General features: G+C 48.0%; 3 protein-coding genes across 5 annotated transcripts in view; 1 reads left to right on the forward strand and 2 right to left on the reverse strand.

Moving 5' to 3' along the window:
- Positions 1 to 12,310, forward strand: part of LOC144152568 (ubiquitin-like protein 4A-B) — a 30,284-nt gene extending 17,974 nt beyond the window's left edge. The window contains exon 4 of the mRNA XM_077683875.1: positions 10,431 to 12,310. Within this exon, the coding sequence (XP_077540001.1) occupies positions 10,431 to 10,610 (180 nt within the window). The 3' untranslated portion in view covers positions 10,611 to 12,310. The remainder of the gene's footprint in view (positions 1 to 10,430) is intronic.
- Positions 12,311 to 14,192: 1,882 nt separating this feature from the next.
- Positions 14,193 to 17,681, reverse strand: LOC144152569 (uncharacterized). Of its 3 annotated transcripts, none has more exons than XR_013319187.1 (3): positions 16,018 to 16,203; positions 15,261 to 15,370; positions 14,193 to 14,453 (listed from the first exon to the last, which is right to left on the reverse strand). XR_013319187.1 is itself a non-coding variant. In XM_077683877.1 (3 exons), exons 1-3 carry the CDS (start codon positions 17,664 to 17,666, stop codon positions 14,281 to 14,283), a joined length of 306 nt encoding a protein of 101 aa, XP_077540003.1. In that variant the 5' UTR covers positions 17,667 to 17,681; the 3' UTR covers positions 14,193 to 14,280. The 3 variants fall into 3 exon arrangements, 2 of the variants coding, with proteins under 2 accessions (XP_077540003.1, XP_077540002.1); XM_077683877.1 differs by lacking the exon at positions 16,018 to 16,203 and adding an exon at positions 17,644 to 17,681; XM_077683876.1 differs by lacking the exon at positions 16,018 to 16,203 and adding an exon at positions 16,703 to 16,952.
- A 919-nt stretch (positions 17,682 to 18,600) lies between these two features.
- LOC144152863 (zinc finger BED domain-containing protein 4-like) lies at positions 18,601 to 21,652 on the reverse strand. The gene is made up of 2 exons (XM_077684374.1): positions 21,461 to 21,652; positions 18,601 to 21,337 (listed from the first exon to the last, which is right to left on the reverse strand). The coding sequence occupies exon 2, from the start codon at positions 21,319 to 21,321 to the stop codon at positions 18,730 to 18,732; it is 2,592 nt and encodes an 863-aa protein (XP_077540500.1). The 5' UTR covers positions 21,322 to 21,337; positions 21,461 to 21,652; the 3' UTR covers positions 18,601 to 18,729.
- Between the last annotated feature and the right edge of the window lie 62 nt (positions 21,653 to 21,714).

Below are 21,714 nucleotides of genomic sequence, written 5' to 3' on the forward strand. Positions count from 1 at the left end.
AATGCTTCAAACTCCTGGCATCGGTTGATTAATCCTTTTTCAATGTCTCCACTGATCTCGTTAATTCTCTAGGCGACTGTGTTTGGAGAGCGGCTTATTTTCTCGAATGTCTTTTTCATGCTTGGACAGGTAGCATCAGCGACTCCGAGCAGGCACTGCTTAACGAACAGGCCTTCAGTGAAAGGCTTGGATGATTTGGCAATAAGCTCAGAAATGACGAAGCTTGCCCTTACCGTTTCGTCTCTTGCTTTGGCCGCCTTTTTGAACAGGTTTTGCTGCTTTCCCAACGCCGCCTTCAGTTGAGTCACGGTGTGCTCGCGAACATTGCCAGTAAGAGCACCATACTTCTCGTGATGGCAAGACATGAAGTGGCGTCGAACATTGTACTCTTTCGGCACAGCCACAGTCTGGTGGCAGACTAAGCACCACACCTTGTCTCTTGATTCCGTGAAGAAATAAGAAAGTTTCGATCGCTCCTGAAAGCACCTCTTCTCGTCTTCCACTTTGCGTTTTGCAGACTGCGTGGCCAATGACACTGTGGCTCGCTAGACTTCCACAGCAGAAAGCTTCGCTATTTGCAGATCGTCCAAAAAAGGTAAAAAAGACACCTGTTACATTTACGGAGGCGACAGGGACGTAGGAGCACAATTATGTAGTGCGCTCTATCATGATTGACTTAGGGCGCCGCTACCATACACAGTGCTGTCAACAGCTTGCGAGTCGGAGGATAGGCGCTTGGTTTGGCGTCTCAATTTAACGCACGCGCACAGATATGGGGCGTTTGATGTCTGGAAGTGAACAGTGTAGAAGTGCAATCGGCAGTATTTTCCTCAGCAACGCGATGTCGCTGTCTCCCTGGCCATAATTAACGCTGCGACACGCCCTTAAACGCACGTGGGTGCCTTTTGGAGCCTGAACCTATGGTCCGACGTGTGGCTGCGCCCTTTTCGCCACAGCTGCAGCGCAGTAAAAGTGTTTGAAACCAAGACGAACAGGAAAGCGAATATCCACAAACAACACAACACCCAGAAACCTTCGTGCTTTCGCGGAAGCCTGGAAAACTCCGGTCAAAGCGTCATCGTCTCATTGGTGATGTGAAGCCCCGTTCGCAGGGTCATAAAACGCCGGGGGAAGTTTCTCCGCAGCCTGTGTTCGCCCAGCCCTGTGCGCACTGTAGAGTGCTCGATCCACAAGTCGCAGTTTCTTGCGACCATTGTGCACCCGACTTAACTGCGCCCGAATTTAGTTGCCTCCGGAACAGAGGGGTCTCCACTCTGGTAACGCGAAGCCGTGAAAGACTATCAACGCGTTTTCAAGCAGTCTCTAGCCATCTGCGTCCTAGGCTACACAAGCAGGGCGCGCACTCACGCATTCGCTAAAAAAAGAAAAACAAATGAACCAAGACACTCGTGAGAGGGCCGCGGGCCGCAATAGAAGGGCATGCGGCCCGCGGGCCGCGTGTTTTGAGACCCCTGTGTTAGATGAAAAAGGTAAGAAATGCCTCAAGTAGGGGGTTGGTTCCCATACATTGTGTGCAATCTGCCGGTAGCCGTGTGCAGTACAACTGGTCGAACTTTCGGTTTCATAGCTGTCTATCAGATTATTTCGTATCAGCTGTTTCAGTGAACAGACTAAAATAAAAATATGCGGAAGATGCCTTGGGGAAACGTCAGGCAGCGATCCGATTTGTTTGACGAACCGTTTCAGGGAATTCTGCCACGTCGCGAAGGGATTTAAGAGCCTAGCTAATTGCGATGGCCACGACTGATTTTTGTACCTGGTTAATAATTACTCCTAGTTGTATTCTTGCTTTATTTGCTCATCTTATCATGTGTCTTCACACACATGACCGCACGCACTAGGCCTTTTCCAAGTGCCGGTGCTAAGCTTTGGAAATGGTGTTTAGGCGATTCTTTGCCCTTGTGCGAACACTGTGCAGAGGTGCTGCAGGCGTGAAGAAAGAACAAAGTTTCTATAGTATGTATATGCAATACCAGTCAAAGTACCCACTTTCAATCTCATACAACCCCTTCTCTTCCGGTCGGATACTGCATACTTCAGCTACAACGGACGTTTTTTCCGGATCAAGAGGGTCCTTTGTAACGGGCGTAGACTAGTCGTTTCTAGCTTCGAAATGTTCTGTTTTCATGTACATCAAACTGTCCACATTATGTGACTGTGTTTTGTTCATTATGGTTTTATGAAAAGTTCTGTATCCTACCGAATCAAATGCTACCCCGATAGTCTTTTTTAAAATAAGAAGTCAAGTTTCTTCGTGATCTGTTGGCTCATGTAGTGACTGTATACACTCAAACGAACTCTTTCGGTGCTGTCCTAAAGCATTTCATAACCACTGTTAAAAGACATCTGTGCAGCAGAAACTCTTCTGCACCATTGGCACTTTACTTGTTTAAACATTTCCGTGTGCCCAGGATGCTGCTTTTGGGGCTCCTCTCGGTTGTTTTCCTCCCATCTAGCAATATTTCTCAAATAATAATGGCTGCTCCAAAAAGCTGCTCCAAAATTACTCGCCCCAATCACATCACTGAGTGTGGCCTACTGTTAGGGAAATGCTTGATGAAGAAGCGATGCCGGTCATTTATTTTCAGGTGCTTTTGTGTACTCTGTCACCGCTCAGCATTTTGTTATCTAGTACATTCGGGAGCCAAGCGTGCAGCAGGCTGATTGCAGCTAGCATGATGCCCTTTGAACGATCATCCTGCTCAGTGGCGACACACGTCAAAAGGTGCCTCAAAATAAATGACCGGCGTCGCTTCTTGATCAAGCATTTCCCATATATGTAGGCCACACTCTCAAACGCTCTCAAAGAGTGCGCAGGCGCGCAGCTTACTGACTTTGCAGCCAGATAGTACGGCATACGTTGGAGGCTGTGCGCTCCATTGCTTGTATTTCTTCTAATCCACCCTGTACCTAAATGAAGTCATGTGGCAAAGAAAAACCATTTTACGTTGGTGGTGCATGATTTTTGTACATGCTGAGGTGGTAAAAATTAGTGTTTTAGAGGGTGTTTTTTGGCAACAACTTATTCAAGGTGTTTAGCAGTTTTGCATGCATTTAGATACTGGTTGAGAAGGATGTGCTACAGCCTGCCGCGATGGCTCAGTGCTTAAGGCGTTAAAATTAATCTAGAGCCCTCCACTGCGGCATGCCTCGTAGCCCAGGTGTGGCTTCAGAGTGTTAACTCTAATCAATTGACCAGGGATCTGGTGCAGTGAGGTGCAAATGAGTTTACACACGTCAAGCTTCAAATGAATTCAGACACGTCAAGTAACCTCAGATTTGATGATGACGTTGCTTTGCCAAGTAACTTGGGGGACGAATTTCAAAGCATGCTTGCTTCACTGGACTAGCAGAGTTGAACCGTAGGCCTGAAAATTAATATGCAGAATACTAAAGTAACACTCTATAACCTTAGGAGAGCACAGCGTTTTGAGATGGGGGGGCGATGCAGTGGAAGTGGTAAGTGAATATATCTACTTAGGCCAAGTAGTGACCCCATATCCCAACCATGAGGCAGAGATAATTAGAAGGATCAGAACGAGGTGGAGTGCATTCGGCAGGCATTCTCAGATAGTGAATGGCAGCCTACCATTGTCCCTCAAGAAGAAAGTGTATAACAGCTGCATCTTACCGGTGCTCACCTACGGGGCAGAAACTTGGAGGCTCACTAAGAGGGTTCAACTTAAATTGAGAACGACTCAGAGGGCAGTGGAGCGTAAAATGATAGGTGTAACATCAAGGAACAAGAAAAGAGCGAAGTGGGTCAGGGAACAAACGCGTGTTAAGGACATGCTAGTAGAAATTAAGAAGAAATGGACGTGGGCAGGGCATGTAATGCGAAGGCAAGATATTCGTTGGTCATTAAGGGTAACAGAGTGGATCCCTAGAGAAGACAAGCATTGCAGGGGGCGGCAGAAAGTTAGATGGGCAGATGAGATCAAGAAGTTTGCGGGGATAAATTGGTCGCAGTTAGCACAGGGCCGGGGCATAGAGTTTCTTACAGTATACACTAGAGAGGAATCTGGCACTAGCGTCTATGCGGCTCACATCAAGGCCGTCTGTGTTGTCATGGACCGCCATTATACATCGCGCTCGCCTTAGTTTCATCATTGGCTTGGATTGAAACGCGTTAGTGACCATAAGTTTAAACAAAGTGCCACAAAAACGGGAAGAATAGTGCGCAATTATGTAAGTGGAAAATAAAAACAGGCTGTTTTAAAACTAAGGAAAACGGAAGTAAAGCGTATCGTATTTTTGCCGAAACGGTCGTGCCTGCTATTCCGCAGGCTGAGGTTGTAGTTCGAACAAGGTTAATATTTTGGGGCGGGGGGGGGGGAACTCATTAGAGACTCTGATTTTATTATTTTACCAATATTGCAAATAATAAGTTTCTTGAAGAGTTGGGAAAGTTTTTCGAGCGTCCGTATTAAAACGTTGCCTTCGTGGTGAACCGGTGCACCGACCGCCAACTAGTTTAACAAGGAAAAAGAAAACGTGGCGTAAAACAGTCGTGCACGATGACAAGATAGGAGGCATACAAGCGCCGGTATCTGTCGTATCCCCATGGTCGTATCTTGTCTTCGTCGAAGTACGTTTTGTTTCTTCTTTTCGTCAGCGACAAAGTTTGCGGCGGCATATTACCCGCTCAGTCACGCGTCCTTCGACAGCGGCATGAGCAACGTCAGGTGCGATCACGCACTGCCTGCCGTTTCACCGAACACGGCTACCACAGAACAAGGAGGATTTCGGCTTCCTTGTAGATCGTAAACGTGTAAATTCATAGTGAAGAAAGCAAATCCCAAAAAGCACTTTAGAATCGAATTGTCATGCCAAGCCCAAGCCAAATAAGGCGCCTTCCCATGAACCCCCATCACGACATGGCTTACAAGGCACAGTTTCCTCTCTAGTATACTTACTAAGAAACTCTATGGGCCGGGGTAATTGGAGATCTATGGGAGAGGCCTTTGCCCTGCAGTGGGCGTAGATAGGATGATGATGATGATGATGATGAACACAATGTGCACGCCTGTAAAAATGAAGCAGTCCCTTGCCAGTTGGTCCGGATCCCCCAGCAGGCCACCAACATATTTAGTGTTGGCGTTCTGACCTCATCCACTTTGAAAATTTACTACACTCATTTATTTTTATTGTTTATGCCATTAATATTTCAATTTCAATTGGGAATGAAAATAAGCCTTTTATAAAGCATCGAGGTCTGTAGCAATGAGCAGAGGGCTTGAAAGGGGCACTGAAGGGAATTTGTCATGATTCTGTTTTTGCATGCATTGCGTAGACTGGCTCAAGTAAACACACTTTTCATTGTTTATCCGGGCGATAAGGCCGTATTTATTTTATAAAGCCTTAAAGAAGAAACACTACCATGTGTGGTTTGCAGCGGCCGCACCCACTAACAGCAGTGACGTCAGTAAGAGGTGCTAGGTGATTGGACGAAGTCCAAAATTAACATTCAAACAAGTTTCTGTTTGGCATCCGATGTTGTCGTTGAATGTGCATTCTTTATATCTCAGTAATCAACATACTGCACTTGTGCTATGTTGTCAACTGAAAAATATCCGATAAGCCTACCAAACACGGCTTGGAACTGTAACAATCACTAGCCGAGGCGTACACAGTGGATGAACACTCTCCGCGTCACCAGAGACTCTCAAATGCGGTGCGCCTTTCCCGCACCTTTGGAGTTTGCCTGGGTTGTGCCTGTATCATAAGAAGTGGGTTCAAACCAGGCCAAGGGTCTCTTGATTGGGGTCGCGCCCGCAAGCAGTCGGTGTTTATGGCAACACTATGCAGGGGTGAGACAGCTGCGCATATTGCGCAGATTTGATACAAATTGGTTTTCCTGCACCAGGCTGCTCTAAAAGCTTGAAAATTGGTAAAATTGCACCAAACTGCTCCAAAACAGTCTGAGAGCCAATGATTTAACGCTCCCATCAGTTTCAGTGGGGAAAAATGCTTACTGACTGCATAATTTTCCAGCACCCCCAAGCTGATGCTGTTTGTAAAAATTAATTGATTGATCATTCAATAACAAACCCGCATAAAATGGTCCCTGAAGTAGTTTTTTCGGAAGTCACAATGTCGGGTTGCACGTGTTATATTCTGTATGTTTTTAAAGCTTTCCCATCGAAAATCATTGCAAAGTCCTGTATAACAATACTAATGTTTACTGAGGCGACAAAACTTGTTCAAGTTAATGACAAAACGGCAATTTTCTGAGCACTATATCTGCGGAACGACATTACGTACGTATGCGGGGCGCCGCCATCTTGGTATGGTGAAGATCGGAAAACATGGCCTGCGGGCGAAGCAGTTGCTCGTAGTTCAGGCTAGTTCACTCTAGTTCAGGCAGACCGCTCTTCGCAGATTTCTACTGTGCTTTTGGTTATGGGGGTGGCTAGGTTTACATTTAGTTGTTTGATCTGTTACGGGAAGTTGCGCCACTCGAAAGGTGGAGTTCATAAAAAAACATCCCCCTCGCGAGGGGCACGATTAAATGCAGAGCATTTCTGCGGGGGGGTGCGCCTGCAAGTCGTATGAATTACGTATTGGTTGTTGTTGTAATTGTTGTCTTCCAGCGTAGACATTGTCGATGAAGTCGATGGTGAAACGTGCCGTGAACCCCCTGCCGCGGCTATGACGCAACACAATCCAACACAATCCACTTTAATCCAATCCAAATCCAATCCAATCGAATCCAATCCAATGCCCCTCGCGAGAGAGTGTTATAGCGCCGAAATCGCCACCACGCGAACGCGTGATGCTGACGTCACGATCACGCCACAGATGTTAGCGACCACAGCGCACGCGAACGACATATGTGGTTTAAGCGCGAACCGACCGCGGCGAGAGAGCGCGATGCGAGCGCCCCACCTGTTCTTGCGCGCGAACCTAACGCGGCGAGAGAGGGTGTTGCGCACGTCCCCACCTGTTGTGCGCCCGAACCGAACGCGGCGAGAGAGGGCGTTGCGAGCGGAGAGAAGGCGAGGAGGACGCGGGGGAGAGGGCGCACCTCTGGCCGACGGTTGAATGAGTCAAGGATATAAGGCACGTTCGTAACCTTCCGTTCTGTGTCGGCTTTGTGGCTCAGTTGGTAGAGTACCGTGCACCTTGCGTTCCGCCCGCAGAGTCGTAGGATCGAAACCTGGCGCCGGCAAGTATTATTTTTTTATATAGTGTAGGGGGAGCGATGCGGACGCGGACTACGGACGCCAACGCGGGTGACATCGTGAGTTACTGAAATGCTCTGCATTTAAAAAACAGCGCGTGCCCGCAAATTTGCCGCGTTTCGTGTGAGGCGTGGTGTGCGCTTGAAGTGAAATTTCGGACTCATTGCGTTGTTATAAACTTGCGGAGTTATTGCTGCCTTTGACAGCGAGCTTGCGAGCGGCGGGAATGGGGCGGTCAACACTTCAAAAGGGGCGGCGCAGGCTACATCGCTGCAAAATGTTCCAGCAGTGTCCGATAGCGGGACAGGCTATTATTGCATGCTAGTAATAATGGTTCATCTATCTGAAGTGAAATTTAATGCCAAAAGGGAGATGGCTGAACATATCAACGTTACTCAAATTACGGTCGATCGTAGTGAACGTGCACCTTAGTGTTTGAAATGGGAAAGCTGGTGGGGTGCGACGACTGTCGCCTTGCTTTGCGCAACTTTTGCCGTGGCTCTACACTTGTGCTTAAAGCCGAATCTGGGATTACAAAAATAATAATTTCGGCATTCCCATGATAATAAAAATGCCTTACGATTGCTTAGTTTTTCAATTCGATGTTTTTCAACGGACCTTTATGCTATCTATACACAAAGCCAAAGAATTGAAAAATGGTTTGTATAAAGGTAGTGCATTTGGTACCTCGTGATACTCTGGTAGAAAAGGTTTATTAATATTTCAGTGTTAAGTAATATTTCAGTGTTAAAGTGCTCTCCCCCCCCCAATTTGCCAAAAGTTGACATAATAAATGTCGTTCTGCTCCAAACCAAGGTTCTTCTGCTTCGAAATTGAGATTTCGCTGCTCCAAAAACTGCTCCCAAACTTGATTCAGCTGTCTCACTTCTGACTATGCCAACGAGAACTAGTCTGCACGCATCCTGCGAATTCGCTTGTGGAGCCATAAACGGTGAATTAAGTATAGAATTCACCATGTTTTCTATACTGAATAAAAATGGTGAATTCAGTATAGAAAACATCGCCCCAAAACAAATAAATAAACTTAAAAGAAAAGAAGAAAAAAAAAGCGCTATAGAGGATTCGAACTCGTAAACTGCAGAACAATATACCTAGCGCTCCAGACCACTCGGCCATAAGCCAGCGCTGCCAGGAGTGCAAATATAAAGTATATAATCTATAACCTGTTTGCATTTTTATTTAGTTCTAGCATTCCAAGCAACTTAGATGACTATTTTTTGAATAGCGCTCGTGCAGTAAGTGTCCCCAAATTTCCACAAATACCTCATCTCTACCGGCTGCATTCCTTAGGCGGAAAAGCGTTCGCAGATGTGTCCTTTGCTAGTTCATCCAGGACAAAAATGTGCTTCCCGCACCTTGGTTTTAAGCGCTAACCACATGGAGCAATTTTTGCGAGCGACGCGACAAGCAATGCGACGGGGATCCACAATCGCTCATCCCAATCGCTCCCTGAGGCAACCACATGAGAGCGATCACACGAGCGACTTCGAAACGCGATCCCAATATTGCCGCACAGCGCCCAATACGATTATTGAAGTACACACGGCCGCAGGGATTTTTTGTGTGTGCATTTGTCACAAAAACGGGAAATACAAGTATTTCAGTAAGCAAAGGGTTGTACTTTTCTAGGATGTACTCTGCCACCGCTCACCCTTTCCCCTCATGCTCTCCCTAAGCCGGAAGTTGCGCCCCTTACGGCTCTCCTATTGGCTAGTCGCTGAGGCCACTTCCGGGAGGTGAGCGATTTTTCTGGCGACCCAGAACCAAGCGATCCGATGAGTGATTTGGTCTGCGGCGAAAAGTAGTTCGTCGCTAGTCTCATCTCTTTCCAATCACTTGCAAAATTGCTCCATGTGGTTAGCGCTTTACACTGTGTGATAAAAGTTTCAGTTGATTTTAATTTCTTAGTACCTATATTACCATTGCTGACTATTCTCCCACCTTGAATTGGCCTTAGATTTTCCTACTAGCGTACCAGTCAGCGAAGCGTCGCCTGTGAGCTTGTGTGGAGCGACTTGGAATTGGAGCTTGATACAGTCTACAAACTAACAAACTAATGGCACATTCTACCAGACAAAAACGAGTCGTGGCGCAGTCAGGCCAAACTGTCTTGTTTTGACGTCATACGAAGCTGCGTAGGAAATCGGCAAGAAGGATGCAGAGAGGAAGACAGCCTTTTCAGTTTGATTTTTTTACTGAGAAAAGTCGCGTAAACGCAGCGAGAGTGGTCGAAACATGGCCTAGACACTCCAGACTGCAATTTGTGCTGCTAATCCCCGCACTGTTTACATGTAAAAATCACTTCAGTGTCCCTTTAAAGGGACACTGAAGGGAATTTGTCAAGCTCCCGTTTTTGCTTGGACTGCGTAGACTGGCTCAAATGAACACACTTTTCATCGTTTATCGGGGTGATAAGGCGATATTTATTTTATAAAGCCTGAAAGAAGAAAAACTACCATGCGCGGTTTGTGGCGGCTGCGCCAACTAACCTCAGTGATGTCAGGTAAAGGTGTTACGTGATTGGACAATGCCCAAGATTAGCATTCCAACAAGTTTCGGTTTCAGTTCTGTGAAACAACAAGCTTGACATCCAACTTTATCGTTGAATGGGCATTCTTGATATCTCAATAATTGCCGTATCGTGTTTGTCATGTTGTCGGCTGTAAAATGCCTTAGATAAGCCCACCAGGATGGCTTGGAATTGATGAACGTCTTCCTGCGTCACCGCACACGCTCAAATGCCATGCGCTTTTCCCCCATCTTTGGAGCTTGCCTCACTCATGCCTGTATCGTAAAAAGCGTGTTGGCACCAGGCCAAGGGTCTGCTGATTCTGGCCTGTGCCCACTGCCTGCAGGCAGTCAGTGCTTATGGCAACAGTACGCTAACGAGAACTCGTCAGTGTCAGTCTGTGCGTGTTCTGCGAACTGGCTCGTGGAGCAATGAACGTTACAGCCCAAAAATGGTGAATTCAGTATAGAAAACATCCAAATGTGCAAAATGTGCATTGTGGCCACACTTATGCTGTTTCGATCAGTAGTTTTCTGCATGATAGCAAATCACATTTGTGATGGGCTGAATTGGTACTCGTGAAATCTCAGCAGAAAATTGGTTCCGTTTGTTGCAAAGCACCTCCAGTTTCATAGGCTTGCAACAAAACATTGTTAGAGACGTGCGTGTTAATGTAATGCCTGACCTGCGTGCAGGACTTTGCCCAGAGTGCTGCCAGCCTGAGCCTGGACGACATCGAGAGATTGGCTGGCAGCTGCCTGGGAACCGCCTCTACCACCACCACTTCCACGTCGGATGACACAGCGTCCAGACCTCCGCCCGGCCGGGGCAGTGGGGGGTCCCTCCTGGTCGTCAACAGCAGCGACGCCTCCTAACAACAAGGCTGCCCCCTCTCCTCCCCTCTTCCTCTCTCCCTTTCTTCGGTACACTCGCCTCTCTCTCTCCCCTACCTTCCCCCTTGGAGGCTTGGTCCGTCCGTGCTCCCAAGAGCCGGCCGCTGCTGCGAGAAACAGCCGCAGAGGGCAGAACGCGTGGCGGCCATGTACGTGAGACGGCGTCCGGCTGTGCCGTTTGCCAACGTTCGCCACCAGCTTTGGGGGCGAGTTGTGGATAGCCGAGGATGTGTTTGAAATAAACAGCGTCTGCATCGTTTTGTAATCTGTGGCAGGCCCATTGGACGTGCTGTTGTGCAGTTTATTAACAGCTGAAGAGTGCGTGAAGCCTTTTTTGAGCTTCCCTTGGTTCTGCTGGCCTTTCCCCCGTCCCCTTTCCAACTCTGTGAGTGACCTTGAAGCGGCACGGAGCGAAGTTTTGTGCTGCATACATTCGCGGCGACACCCGCTGCTCGTTGGGTGCTGTGAACGGCCTGTTCTATGGAAATTATGGCAAGCACTGCCAGACCAGGATAGGATGCTGCCATGTTTCGTTTGTGTTCTGTCGCTGCTCTGTCGAGCGAGATCATTAGGCCTCTCTGTTACTAGCGTTCATCTTCACCTGTCTGCTGCTTGTGCGGATTTTCTTTTTCAAGAACGGGGGAAAATGAAGTGATCGGACTGAGCCATGTGGGGAGCATTGGTACACTACCGGGCAAGACGCGGGGGCTCGGAGAAGGTTCTTTTCTTTTTTTTGATACTACGGAGAAGTACGTGATGCAACTTCGCACAATGAAGAGGCCGCACTTGTGGACAGGATGGCGTGGCCGGGCTGCTCAGGCTACCAAAGACTGAACTTGCAGGCGCAGTGAACGGGTTACAAGATGGGTGTGATAGCCCCCCCTGCGCGTGGTAGCTGAAGATTGCGCAAGGTTGCACAAACTGTGTTCGGCGGGGCTGGGGCGCGACACTTCTTTGTACGGGTGCCCCAAGGTATGACAGATTGTATTTAAAAGCCACGTGTCTGCCTTTTGTTGTGCTCTTACCTGGAATGAACGGCGCACTTCTCTCTTTTGTAAATATGGTTATGTCTCAAAAAGGAACTTCTCGCCTTTTTCACCCTTACCCGCTTGTGTATTTTGTGTCATTGCAGACATTGTTTGTTGGGTGGGTGTTTTTTAAAGAAAGTCCTCTTTGTGAGAGTGTCGCCCCTAACATGCCTTGGCACCTCTCGTTATCCGTTTTTCTTCATGCAAACGTGCTACTGAAATATCCACTGTTTGAATGCGGTAGGCAAGTAAGGATTGTAGTTGGGAGAGAGTGCATTCTTTCAGCAACCAGCATAGGCCCTCTTATTTATTCACCAGGAGCGTGGAAATTTATTGTACCATTCTGGCTTTCGTTGATTGGAGTGCTGTTAAAGATCATTTCCGCTGCTGGTGTTGTGCTCAAAACAGGTTTTGCCTGGGACTGTAGAGGAACCGGCAACAATGACAAAAACACTTCTTGTTTCTAGGCATTCCTGTCTCTGTTGCACGTTTGCATCAGTCACATTATGATGCACGTTGTCATCAGTTCACACAAGGCAGTCGTCGTGATGCAAAAGTACGCAAACAATAATTCAACCCTTCTGCCTTGGCTTTAATGTAAATGCTATTGTAATGAGGTTCCCACATAGCCAATAAAGTTCATTTTTTGTGCTATGTTGAGTCTCCTGATTGCACGCATTCATCTGGCGGTAGCAAAGTGCTCACTGCTATCAGCTGCATAATTGTGCTTTGGCTGCATTCCCTCCCACATCAGTTTATTTTTCACCACTGGAGTAGAATGGCGGCAGTTTGAAGAAAAAAAAACATCATGCAAGGTACTTCGAAGTGAATAAAATTTTTAGCAAGGCTGCTGAAATAGTGAAGATTGCAAAGTTATTGCTATATACTGGCATTGCTGTAAATGAGCACTGAATGCTGTGTTCTATGCCAGCACTGTGCAAAATGTGTGCCGCATAGCTTTGCTGGTACACCTGAAACTTGCCTTAATGCAAATGTTATTCTTTGGGCGTCTTCGTGCAGTAATACCTGAAGCACTGGTTTGACATTGTTCTGCTTTTGTCCTAGACATATAGCACTTAAGCAGAGGTGGAAGACCTCTTTACACACAGTATCCAACTTGCTTGACTGTGTTGGCAGTTTGTAGCGTATTTTTAGCACTTAAAGGAGCCATAAAGAGAAAATACAACTTAGTTTAATTTGAAAGAACTAGGATTCAGTATCTCACTCAGCTCCATTACAGCCACAAAAGATGTTTTTTAACGAAAAAAAAAGCAAGAAGTATTTAAAAACTTTCAAATTTTGCGCCACAGTGACGTGTTATGAGCAAGAATGACGTCATACGGGCCAACAATAAAACATAATTTTCAGTGCGTTAACTGCACGTGAGCATCAAAGTGATGCGGTCAAATGGAACTAGAGGCCCCATTACAGACGTCCAGTCGTGTCGTCGCGACAGGTCAGTTAGGCGGCCGCCAATCGCACAAACAAGGTTCCGTGAAGTCATAGAAAAGTTGCGGGAAATTAACTAGGGGGTCGCGACTGCTTCACACGTTTTCTTTAATATCTCCGTTATTTGTTCGAAGATTGTGATGATATTGGTATAATTGTTATCGGGACTAAGCACTCTTCTAATAAAAGCAAATTGTATTTTGTCTTCATGGCTCCTTTAAGCAGAGGTGGAAGACCTCTTTGCACACATTATCCAACTTGCTTGATTGTGTTGGCAGTTAGCGTATTTTTATTTATTTACAACAATTAGTGCCTAAAGTAGCACTCATTTAAAGCGTGTTTCCCAGGCTCTTTTTGGTACAGAAAATGCCAGTTTACCAATGGGAACCTGGTTGTTAAAATGCAGCCAAAATTTGTGATTTACCCGCCGCGGTGGCCACTTTTCTGATGGAGGCAAAAAGCAAAAACGCTCGTGTGTACGAGATTTCGGCGCACGTTAAAGATCCCCAGGTGGTCAAAATTAATCCGGAGCCCTCCACTACGGCACACCTCATCGCCTGCGTTGCGTCGGCATGTTAAACCCTACAATCAATTAATCAAAATTTGTGATTTTTTTTTATAATCATTGTTTTCAGACATTAGAGTTTTATTTGGTGAAAGGAGGAGGAGGAAGGAGCAAAACTTTATTAACAGTGGAGTTGAGCAGGTTCGTGGGCGGGGTCCTCAGTCCAGGACTTAGTTGGTGTGGCCTGCTGTCATCGCCCTCTCAGTGAGCCAAAGCTGCTTACTCAGATCTGAGCTGGCAAGCTCACTCTTCTGCTGCTCGTGAGTGGCATTAGCGATTGCATCAATGCCTGGGTTTGACTGGCATGCCCAAACCACATGGTGGAGCATAGTTGGGCTGCTGCAGTGTCTGGGCAGGGGGTAGTATAACGTGGGGTGGATGGTGTGTAGCCTCGTGGGGCGTGGAAATGTGTTAGTTTGAAGCCGTAGAAAGGCAGCTCGTTCATTTTTTAGCTGGTCGGACGGCAGTGGAAAGGTGCGTCGTGTGGGAATCCAGCCTATTCATCGTGCAGAGTCAACTCTATTTCATGTAGCACAGCAGCTGCTGGCAACCATCGTTCGGCGGTTGTATTGCCTGGCAGGTACAGCGGCAGCGTGGGTCCGGGGCATCCTCACGAGCCGTTTGCAGCTTTCTTCTGTTTCTTTTTCAGTCTCTTCTTTGCAGCTTTCGACAAAGTTTGTGCGTCCACGTGTCCCGTACTCCGAGGAAAAGGCACTGCTGCTGGCTTTTTGATGGCTTCTATCTTGCTCTCCTCTCCAGGTTCCTCTTCCACCTCCGCTTTTTCTGCAGAATGCAATTGTAGAGAACATTGAGGAGGTGCTTAAAATGCGAACTAGCATTTTATTGCTCTCTCAGATGGTCTGTCTAATGTGCGCCTTCATTTTGTTGGCAAAACCTTTTGTACTATTACTACAGTAAAACGTGTGCATCTGCAGCAGTGGCTGAAGCATTGGGCTGCTGAGCATGGCTCAATCCCCAATGGAGACAAAAAACGAAGTTTTGCCTACATTAGAGATGGCCCATGGTCTAAACTAATGTGTAGCTTTCTGCTATGAAGCGTTTTGGTGCAGGTGCAGCTTCGATGCATAAAATCACAATTTGATTTTTCCCAACAAAGGGTGAACTAGTTTTGAAACTACTGTGGGGTAGGTTAGTGGTGATTGCAGTGCAGCCACATATTCTCTGTTACAAGCCTGAACGCATGAACTCACTGACAAGTTCTTACAACTGGCATTTTGCCTGGGTGCAATATAAAGGGAAATATTGTCTTCACTGAAGCGAGCCTCTTGCTATACCTGTTAGTGCTGAATAATTTATGGTGAGCTAAGAACACGAGGTGCTTCAGACGTAAATAAGTGGAAGACTGCCATCAGTTGAGGCCCTTAATTCGTGTAGGGGGTCAGCATCCTGGCTCAAATTGTGCAAATTATGCGCGGTGATGTTTAGTTCGGGTTCCAATTCTTGAACCAGGCAGGTAGATGTCAACAAACAATTGAGTGGGGCTAGTGCAAATTCATTCCTGTGAATTCATTTGAGTAAACCTGACCATAGGCAGTACAGAGCACTGTTTTTGAAGGTGTGTGTGCTTACCATGGGTGTCTAGCTTGTCAAATCTCCTCTTCCTCTGCATTGTCTTTCGAATAACTTGGTCTATACATGCCGTAGCAGTGACAAACTTGTGTGAGGGCGCTTGCTGGCAGCTGAAAGCAGTCGTCGAAATGAGAGATGATCAGATTCTATTGCAGCATGTTTTCATACTTCTACTCCTCACAAAAAACAACTCGTGCAAGGCCTTGCCAGTGAGCTAAATAGGGTGTTAATTTTGTTGTGTGCATATCTGCTGATCGCTGCACAACTTTGGTTAGATAAAGCATCGGTGGTGTATCACAGAAGCAGAAGCCCAACAAAGGGATGTCCCCTTATATGTTATGGGGTACAAGACAGTGCTGCTACTTCTAAAAAAAAAAAAAAAAAACTAGACCCTTTTCACAACTGTATGAAGCAAGACCAGCAAAGCTCTATTGGTGGAAAACAATATTGATGTATGTATGGTGACTAGATTGATAGAATAAAGACAAACAATTTCCCCAGAATTAATTCCCGTATAGTTAGTAGAGAGTTTTAGCATATCGTTACCGTGTTTGCGGGAGTCGACTGCGCAGTGAGTGCGAGAGGTACTGCGAACGGTAACTTAAAGGCACAGGCTTCACCGTCGCTAGCGGCTTCTTCCGGTAACACGGTAAACGGTAACGCAAACACGGTAACGATATGCTAAAACTGCATAGTTTCGGGATAGTCTCGATAAAACAAGTTAGCACTCCGTATGCTCCGTCTTGTACGTAGTTACCGTGTTGACCGGGACCTGTCTGGGCAATTGCGCATTCGTCACGGTAGCGTGGATTTATTCCGCAGGCCGGCCCTCGCCATGCCCGTGCATTCGTCACGATGGGGTTCGCCTCCTCGCCCTACCCGCGCGCGCAGGCGCAGTCGGGTCCCGGTCGTCCCACGCGTCCCGGTCAACATGGCAACCACCAACAACACGGAGCATACGGACTGCTAAAACTCTCTATTGGCTGTAACCATACTCTCTCCATAGACGGTGACGTGCTGACAACAGACTAGAATTCTGTAGCGTTTACAACTTCACTGTGAACTAATAAAACTCGGCGTAATGACAGAGTCGTCGTGGCGCCCAAATTCAGTACGATTTTCTTCCAGAATACGTAGAGAGCCACAGAGCATTTTACACTATAGCGAACGCGTGCGATTCCTTCGCACACTATTTACGGTCAGATCCTAACGTGAGACAGCTTCGCTGTAAAATGAATATGACGTGTTCGAACAAGCACGCGGTTGTTTCCGATCGGCGCTCCGCAGAAACCCTGCCCGCGTAATTTGGCATGCAAGCGTCACTGCAGTGGCCCGCGCTCGTTTTTTTGGGTTTAGGCCGGGTCACGCAGAACGCGACTGTGCGTTACGCGCATGGAGGAAAGAAAAGGTTGTTACGCGGCTTTGGCGCTGGCTCTACTTACGCGCTTGAATCTCCGCTTTTGCTATCATCATCTGCTGACTGCACGTTTAAGATCTCTTTTCCAGGACGGAGATCGGTGAACCAGGATTTTACTTCTTCCTCTGATGCTCGGCTCAGTTCCATAGTCGAGTCGCACGTTATTTTTACACATTAGTGTCCTGTTCATAGCACTTCAGCATGTTTCATTTCGCTTCAAAGCAGCTAACTGCGCTCACGCTGCATTTCGCCACAGCCAAGTTGCGCGGCGCGATCTAAACAGGAAATAAATACAAGAAACAATATAGGTATGAATGTTGACTGTTGTTTTGCGCCACATTTGAGAGAGAGAGGTACGTTGCGCCATCTATACAAGCTTCCCCTCATCTTTTAACTTAGCGTCCTCGATAAACACGCACCGGTGTGGTGTTGCCTGACTCTAGTGTTGCCCTAGTAACGTTGGTGTTGCCCCCAAAACCGGCGCGGTGCACAGTGCCCATGGAGGAAATGACAGTGCCCCACGACGGTGCGTACCGGCACGGAGCGTTGATCGAGGACAAACGAGTGGCCGTGGCGGTTCTACCCAGGCGCTATCTCTTATCTAATCATAAAATCGTTCACAAGTAGCAATACAGCACTGTAATGAGACACAGCGCTATTAGAAAGTGGTATTTATGGAAGGCCAATGATTATATGTACGCACAACTCAAATCCGTCATACATGCGGAACAACGTACCGCCACTGCTTCCACTAAACAGCTACACAAGCTACTTCGCATCTTCGTTTGAGCCATAATGCGAGTGCCTGTTTTGTTCCGCCCTTCCGTTACAGCAAAACAAGTAGGTCTTCATCGTCTAGGCACTCCGGTGACAGTTCATGATAATTCGATCGAACGAAACGAATGTCAGCCGTCTTTGAAGTATACGAAGTTCGCGTCCTCATTTACAATCTCTGGCCGTTGTTACCGCCCATTAGGAGCCTGTCGCATCGTTGCCCGGTGAATTCACAAGCACGCCATCCTTGTCAGCAACAATATACAGCTCCTTCCGCCTTGACACGGGTGCGTCTCTGCAGCCTTCCTCCATGTCTGCAGCAGACGGCGGCGGCGTCGTCCGCGATGCATCTCGGGTTTGCCCCCCGGCGCACCGTCGATTTTCTCGGTGCGCGACGGGGCAACCAAAAAGTGCCCCGCGAGTATATTATCGCTATGGCACCACGATTTATCGAGAACAGACGGTCTACATTATATCGAGGTCTACATTATATAACTCGTCGATGTATTGCCCCTTATTTTTTCCCTCTCTCTCTTTAATATCTTTTCTATTCTATCCGTAACCTCCTCCCTAGTATTTTATCCCCTCCCCCCCCCCCCCCCCCCCCCCCCGCACTGGCAACGTTTATAGATACGCACTGGGTTGTATTATGGTCCCTATGCAGGTGAGATCCCTGCTGAGCTCAATATCCCCAGTGCACTTTCCTTTCCTCTCTTCCAACAATCACCTCTGTCTCTCTCCTTATAGCTCTGCCTCTTTTGCTTTTGCAATCACTTCTCGTCTTCAAAACGACCCTTTTCTGTGCAACAGCTGAAAGCACTGCACAGCTAATTAAAAAAAAAAAATATCACAATTAAAAATAATCTGTGCGTGCCAATGTCCGAAATTACGTTGTTTAAGATTGCTAACATGTAATTTCTCTGTGCTACAATCTTGTCAAGCAACCTGATATACGAGGTGGGCTACATGTGCAGCCACAAATGCAGATAAGTGCGTAATCTGCAGTTATATACACAATGTGCAGTAGTAACAATTTGTCATTACCTAATTTGTGAATACGAAACAAATGCGACATTTGTAAGCTTATGAATCAAAATGAATGTGAACCATTGTGTTGTTCACTTTAATAATTTGAGGCCCCAAAAGAACAACCATGCATGAAAACAAGTGATTTAATGGATTTTATGAACTGAAAATCTCACAGCATTCAGGTGCTTTCCACCCTCAAACGTTGCCGGTCACTGCAATATGGCGAAATGGCTATTCAACCATAATGCTTCAGTCGCTAAAGAAAACTCGCTTTAGTAGCACTTCTGCCTCCTCATCCAAAACTTGGACACTATCATTTTCACCGCCCTCTTTGTCCAATTCCTTCTTTACAAAGTCAGTCACATTGGCTTCTGCAGCAGAAACATCCTCTGGCACCCATTCATGATTCATTCTAATAAAGCACAATAGGCTAAGGGTGCTCACACTGATCCCTTGCCTTCCTTCAGAAGCAACGGCCCCGTACTTCGCAAACATTTTTTCAGAGTAAGTGTTCGTGGGGGGGCATGCCAGGCATACAGCTGCTATAGAAAACAATGACGGCCACGTTGTCCGTTTTGCCTGCCAATAACGGGTTGGGTCGCTCATGGGAGCTGAAAAGTCGCCAAGAGCATCTTGCACGTATGCCTCCAGCTCAAGCTTAGCAGCCGCCACTCCCTCAGCATTCGTGTCATCCGGCGGAGGTTCCGCCTTGCACTTTGTCAGCCCCATTAGCTCGGCATTGGTAAGCCACAGCGAAAAGTCTTCGTCAAGTGACTGGCCGGCTGCGACTTGCTGCGTCGGCGGATTGGCAGCAGCCGTGCACGCCGACTTGGTGCTGCGCGCATAATTCTCAGACATCCTTGCGAGGAGGTGGCTCTTGACCTGCTTGAGCTTTTGCTGCGCCGTCGCCTGCCCTCCGTCAATGTAACTGCAAAAGGTGTCTCTGAAACGGGGGTCCAGGAAGCTTGCCGTCCAGTAAGCAAGGTCCGCCTTCACTGCATTTACCTGACTGTTTGTGGCGAGCTTGGAGATGAGATGGGACGCTAGCCAATGTGCAGGCGTGCCAACTTCCGACCTCTCCATTGTGGCCTGCAGCATCTTCTCGGCAAAGCAGAGCAGGGGAAGAACCTGTCCCAGGGATGCTGTGTTCATGCTTAGGAGGCGGATGACCTCTTCTACAGGTTGGAGCACGCTGGCAGTGTCCCTAAGCACGAGCCACTGTTCGGGGCTTATTGACAATCCTCGGGACTCCTTGAGATACTCGTTCACTGCCAACTTTTGTTCACAGAGCAGTTTGACCATGCGCAAAGTTCTCTTCCAGTCGGCGGGACAGTCTGGAACGAGCGGTCGTTGCCTAAGGTTATGGTGTGACTGTATCGCCTTGAAGCGGGCCTTGGCTGCTTCACTGCTACACACATGGATACACACGGCACGGGCCACTTCAAATGCTTCTCCGAGTTGGTTATGGAAGTTGAAGAGTGTATTTTCTACCTCAGAGTCGAGGCAGTGTGCCATGCAAGTCATATACCGCGGCCGCATATCCCGGAATGCCGGCTCCGTGCTAGGACACCGTTCGCTGACCACGCTGCCCACTTCAAGCTCCAGAGGCAGCAGCCAGTCTTGAATGGCTGCTCCCAGCGCCTGGCTGATGTTTTCGAGGCTGCATGACTCTCCGAGGTTTATCACTTCTAGGATTGCCTTGCACCTCGCGAGGCTCATGTCAGGCTCTTCGCACTTCACCCAGAAGGCTGAAATAGAGACTAGGTCGGACATGTTGGGGCCCTGCCACGTCTCTACACCCAAATGCACCATCTTCCCAACGCAGGCCTTCAAGTCCTTCCTCACTCGTTCCCTGATCATTGTGGCGAGAGCAGGGACAGCCCCACGGGCAAAGTAAGTCTTGCTTGGCACGCACCAATGCGGTGCGCAACAACGCATGAACTCAAGGAAAGCAGGTTCTTCGGCTAGGGAGAACGGATGGAGGCCGTTAGCCATGTACCTAGCCAATCCGTGGTTGAGTGCCACTGGGTCGGGCTCGTTAAGCTCCGGGACCCGACTGTGACTCTGAATTTCGGTATGACGAGCAGGACCAGACGGCGGCGATGGGTGCGGTGCCCTGGCCGTCTTGGCTGCCGCCTCATGTCCCGTACCAAGGGCGGGGTTTTTCTGGAGCAGAAACCGGTGGTGAATGGTGACGTGCTTGTGCATTGCGGTCGTCCCCACCTTGTCGCAGCCACCTTCCTTCCCCAAGCGCACGCGCATTTTGCAGATTTTGCAGACGACCAAGAATTTGTCGTCGCCGTGATGATCGAAGTGCTGCCAGACTGATGATGGCCTCTTCCTCCTGCCGAGAGTGCTTGCTTCGCCACCAGAAGCCAGTTCGGCACCCGGCCGCGGTGGGAGCCCGGGAATAAGGTGCGCGTGGTGGTTTTCGAGATGTTTACGCATCGCCGTGGTACCCAACTTGCCACATCCGCCTTCTTTGCCGAGGCGCACAGTCATGGCACAGTGCTTGCACACGCACGAGTACTTGTCCCTCGAGTGGTGGTCGAAGTGCTCCCACACAAGAGAGTGCTTTCTCCGCGTCCTTGCCTTTTTCGCAGTTGTGTCTGGCGGGCATTCGGGAGAGCTGGCCGACGTGGAGGGCCATTCTGCGCCGGTCGCAGTGCCGGAGAGATCAGAAGGATCGGCTGCTATACACACTTCATCGTCTCCGGATTCGCTGACGGTGTGAATGGAATGCTCCGTGGCTGTTCCTGACTGCAACAGCACGTAATGGGCGACAGCGTCGTTTGATGGTCCGTCGCTGGCGCCACAAGGAATGACGCTTTCTTTCTTCATCAATACTTCAGGGACGCTGCAAGATAAATGTACGCGTTACTGCTGTGACTTTTCTTATTGAATGGCAGTACTTTTTACAGTAGAACAGGGTCAATCTTAGGAAGTGGACTTCCATGATCATCGCGCAAAATCGACATACCTCCAATCACGCTGTCAACTTCTATGGCATCCTGGCAGAAGCAAAAAACAAATGAAAGACTAGTGCTTCTGATTTTTACATTACATAGATTATTATGACAACATACAGCCACGAAAACAAGTTGACAATCATCCTGCCGGAGAATACTTTCGCCAGCGCTGCCCGAACTAAACGGCTAAACTTCGGCTTTGGCTATCTGTGAAAGGTATGGCCGTATGGCTTTGAAAAGTGATACAAAAGGAAGTAATTAAAAC

The sequence above is a fragment of the Haemaphysalis longicornis genome, unplaced genomic scaffold (assembly GCF_048455015.1).
Source record: "Haemaphysalis longicornis isolate Haplotype H1 unplaced genomic scaffold, Haemaphysalis longicornis Haplotype H1 scaffold_9, whole genome shotgun sequence".
In the NCBI taxonomy this organism is placed as follows: domain Eukaryota; kingdom Metazoa; phylum Arthropoda; class Arachnida; order Ixodida; family Ixodidae; genus Haemaphysalis; species Haemaphysalis longicornis.

What these genes read in the sequence shown, in the direction of transcription:
- LOC144152569 (XM_077683876.1), bottom strand. Translation starts at nt 16,824, where the DNA reads ATGGAACTGAGCCGAGCATCAGAGGAAGAAGTAAAATCCTGGTTCACC. An exon ending in AAAAGCGGAGATTCAAGCGC is followed by an intron (nt 15,371 to 16,702) that starts GTAAGTAGAGCC and finishes GACTGCTTTCAG; the next exon opens with CTGCCAGCAAGCGCCCTCAC. An exon ending in TGACAAGCTAGACACCCATG is followed by an intron (nt 14,454 to 15,260) that starts GTAAGCACACAC and finishes TGCATTCTGCAG; the next exon opens with AAAAAGCGGAGGTGGAAGAG.
- LOC144152863 (XM_077684374.1), bottom strand. Translation starts at nt 21,321, where the DNA reads ATGAAGAAAGAAAGCGTCATTCCTTGTGGCGCCAGCGACGGACCATCA.